The 3,724-nt window shown below is 35.2% G+C and overlaps 1 protein-coding gene across 1 annotated transcript; it reads left to right on the top strand.

Moving 5' to 3' along the window:
• The first annotated feature begins 829 nt into the window (after nt 1-829).
• On the top strand, nt 830-2,105 carry LOC122750575 (60S ribosomal protein L32-like). The gene is made up of 3 exons (XM_043997325.1): nt 830-900; nt 1,432-1,436; nt 1,774-2,105. The coding sequence occupies exons 1-3, from the start codon at nt 830-832 to the stop codon at nt 2,103-2,105; spliced, it is 408 nt and encodes a 135-aa protein (XP_043853260.1).
• The last annotated feature ends 1,619 nt before the right edge of the window (nt 2,106-3,724 follow it).

Here is a 3,724-nt window from a genome sequence, read left to right as displayed (position 1 = left end):
AAATACAGGCTGAATTCAGTGAACATGTACTAATCAGAAGCCCAGAGTCCCAAAATGAGGTTCTGTTCCCACTTAGAGGTGGAGATTGAAGTGTAGTACAATGACAGTACAAATTAATTTTATAACCAGGTTATTAGGGGGCAACAGTTCTGTAGAAGATAATGGTCTCTTTTCTGTCTGATTTTTAACTGAATTTTCCAAGATATTTAATTTGTAGTATGGGACTTTGTCATCTTAAGATAATAAACCCTGGGGGCAGCTAGGTGGCGCAGTAGATAGAACACTGGCCCTGGATTCAAGAGGACCTGAGTTAAAATCCAGCCTCAGACCCTTTACACTTACTAGCTGTGTGACCCTGGGCAAGTCACTTAACCCCAATTGCCTCATGAAAAAAAATAATACTAAAACTTCATGTATAATCCTATAAAATAGTTATTTTTATTAGTTATTTGGTAGGTGCTAAATTTGTACAGTGTTTAATGTCTGGGCTATTATGCAGTCTACACCATTTACATGTACAATCTATATTGATTAGTAAGTTGGGACACTTAAGAAAATCTCTTCTACAGTTTCAAGTGGCCATACTTTGGTGTTCTATTTCTATCATAAATCCATTATTTTTTCAAGGATACAATAGCAGCAGCAGTAGCATTTTTATTTTTTCTATGAAATTGCCTCTTAAAATATAATTGTGTGACACCTCAAACATACTACAGTGCTTTGATTTTTTAAAATAGAAATTGTTTCTTTAGATATCTAAATAAGATTGTACCTATATTTCTTTCTATATTTACCTATTGTTAGAATCATGTTATAGTTTCCAGGCACCATGCCTGCCCTCAGACCACTTGTGAAGGCCAAAATCATCAAGAAGAGGACCAAGAAGTTCATCTGCCACCAGTCAGACCTATGAAAATTTATTTTGATTTGGGGTTCCCAGCCTTTGAGATTAAAAAGTCTTAGGCCATCAGGGATTTTTTTTCTGTGTAAGAGGGGCTGGTGCCAAAAAACTGAGTCAAAAAAGTCCCATGGACTTTACAGGATGCCAGGTCGGATGGCTGGGGGATAAAAGCTCCAGCTCCCTATACCCTGAGGGAAGCTGCCCCGGAGATCCCAGGCTTGCCCTGCCAGGCCCTAGTGTAGCCCGTGCAGAGGTCCCAGGCATGCAGCAGGGGGCACAAGCCCCTAGAGCCCCTCTGGGCACAGTTTTAGTGCAGCCTGAGGATTAATTTGGCATGCTTGGGGGGGGGTGGCGCAGGGAGCCTGAGGTTTGAGGGGAGAGAAGGAACATATATACAGGAGAGAAGAGAGTGAAGGGGGAACTGGAAGATTAAGAGAACAGAAGGGGACAGTATGGAGGTTGGAGAAAGCGAGAGAGAAGAGAAGGACTCCAGAGGATAGAGAAAGTGAGAGAGGAACAGACAGAGGAAGGAGCGGTATGGAGTAAGGGGCTTTTCAAGGTTCGTCACTACAGTACAGAGGGAAGTTAGATGGCAAAGAAGAAACACAAGCATTAGGAAAGAGATGGGCAGAAAGCAGTTAGGTCTCCTATAACTTTGCATTTCTAATGTTTTACATTGATTTTTATAAATAAATTCTGCTTTGATTATTTAATTGAGGCTTCTTAATTGTTTGCTTATCAATTTTGTGAGTGGATCAGTGTGGAGAAATTTTATAAACAGCTCATACTAAATTAATAGCAGTCAGATAGCCAGCCAGTCAAAAGTCCCCAGATAGATTAATCCCCCAAAGTTAATAAAAATATTTTTACAGACCGAAATGTCAAGATCAAGGGAAAATGGTATAAACCAAGAGGCATTGACAACAGAGTGCAAAGACGATTTAAGGGTCAGATCTTGATGCCCAATATTGGTTATGGAAGCAATAAGAAGACAAAACACATGTTACCTAGTGGATTCAGGAAGTTTCTGGTGCACAATGTCAAAGAGCTGGAAGTGCTGCTGATGTGCAAAAAATCTTACAGGGCTGAGATTGCTCACAATGTTTCCTCAAAGAATCGGAAAGTCATAGTTGAGAGAGCAGCTCAGCTAGCCATCAAGATCACCAATCCTAACGCTAGATTGAGGAGTGAAGAAAATAAGTAAATATTTGCACATTTTAATTTATGTTAAATAAACCGCCAATGACAAAAAAAGAATCATGCTATAGTAATTTGGGGAAAAAATGTGATTTAAATTGAGATGATAGGATTACATAGCATTAGAATTGGTAGGAAGCTCCAAGACCTTTCCCTATTTTTAAGATGAGTAAATAGGCCAAATAAAAGATATTCTTTACCCAGCTTATATAGTTAAAAAATGGCAGAACTGAAATTTGAATCCAGATCCTTTGTCTTTAAGAAAATAATTCTTTCTATTTTACTGTAAGCACCAGAGTCACTGTAGTTTATAAGGCTATGGTCTAAGTTTAGAAAAATTATGATAGGTGGAAGCGGTCAATAAAAAAAAAATGAATGTTTTCTTTGTAATTCCTCTAGATAATTGTCTTTTATAAGTTCTAACTTACATTCTCCCCCTTTTTGACTTATTTCTAGCATTTGTCTGAATTTCATAACTTCATAAGATGAAATAAAATTAATTATCTCTGCCTCATACATACTAAATGTTATTTTAGGTAGCATAAAAACACCTGTTTTCCTTGCCTGTGTTGAACAGTTTAATTTTCTTTCTATTTTCTCTTAATTTGAATTTCAAGTCATGATTCTTATTTAATTTTCTCAGGTTTGTAAATTACCCATTTATACTGTGTAGGAGGTGCAAAATACTTTCTACCAATCATTGTCACATAGCCTCCATATATTAATTTTATTTACATTGATATATGAAATTGCATTTATTTTATTCAGGCAATGATGTTTTAAAGAAAGCATTATTTGATATGTTATTGTATTCTTTTTAGCACTTTCTGGAAAAGAATTCTTGATTGAATTATTTATTAACCTAACATGTTTCAGCTCTTTAACTTTGTCTTCAAGATCAATTAAAATAAATTACCATCATATTACCAAGACTGGGAAATCTTAAGCACTGTTTTCCCAGGGACCAAGAGAAAAAAATATTTTTAAGGTAAGTCATGAAAAGAGCTGGATATGCTGGATATATTCAAGAACACAGAATATGAAATAATGATTATGGTTCTATTCTTGGATTTAATTATTATTTCTATATTAATTCAATCTAACAAAACAATCATTAAATAACCCACCTTTGCCCCTTTTAAAATATAAAGTCCTTGAGGGCAGGACCTTTTTTTTTTTTCCATTTGTGTTTTTATCTCACACATCCCTAGCATTATACTTTACATGTCACATGGTCAACAAAGGTTTTTTGAATGGAATTGTCAAAATCTTTCAACAATCTTGAATGTGAATATATATGTGTGTATTTTCACATTCATATTTATTACATGTGCATGTTCTTATGCATTGCATGTACATATGCATATACCTGTACATACACATGCACATGCACACGCTCATACACATACATACATACATGATCAAATACTAGTTCTAGTTAGAAACAGAATTACAGGATCAAATGTCAGGTAAGCTTTATCAGAAAATTTTAAATTGTCTTTATTTACAGCTATGTTTCAAATAATTCTTTTTATGTGAGAAAGGAACTTATTGAATACAATTATTGATCTTCTTATACCTAATGCATACCAAAGTTATATGCTTGCCTATGAAGTAAAAGAAAAT

This window comes from Dromiciops gliroides, chromosome 3, assembly GCF_019393635.1.
Source record: "Dromiciops gliroides isolate mDroGli1 chromosome 3, mDroGli1.pri, whole genome shotgun sequence".
NCBI lineage: Eukaryota > Metazoa > Chordata > Mammalia > Microbiotheria > Microbiotheriidae > Dromiciops > Dromiciops gliroides.
The sequence above is the reverse complement of the archived record's forward strand: the minus strand, read 5'-3'. Positions and strand labels throughout refer to the sequence as shown.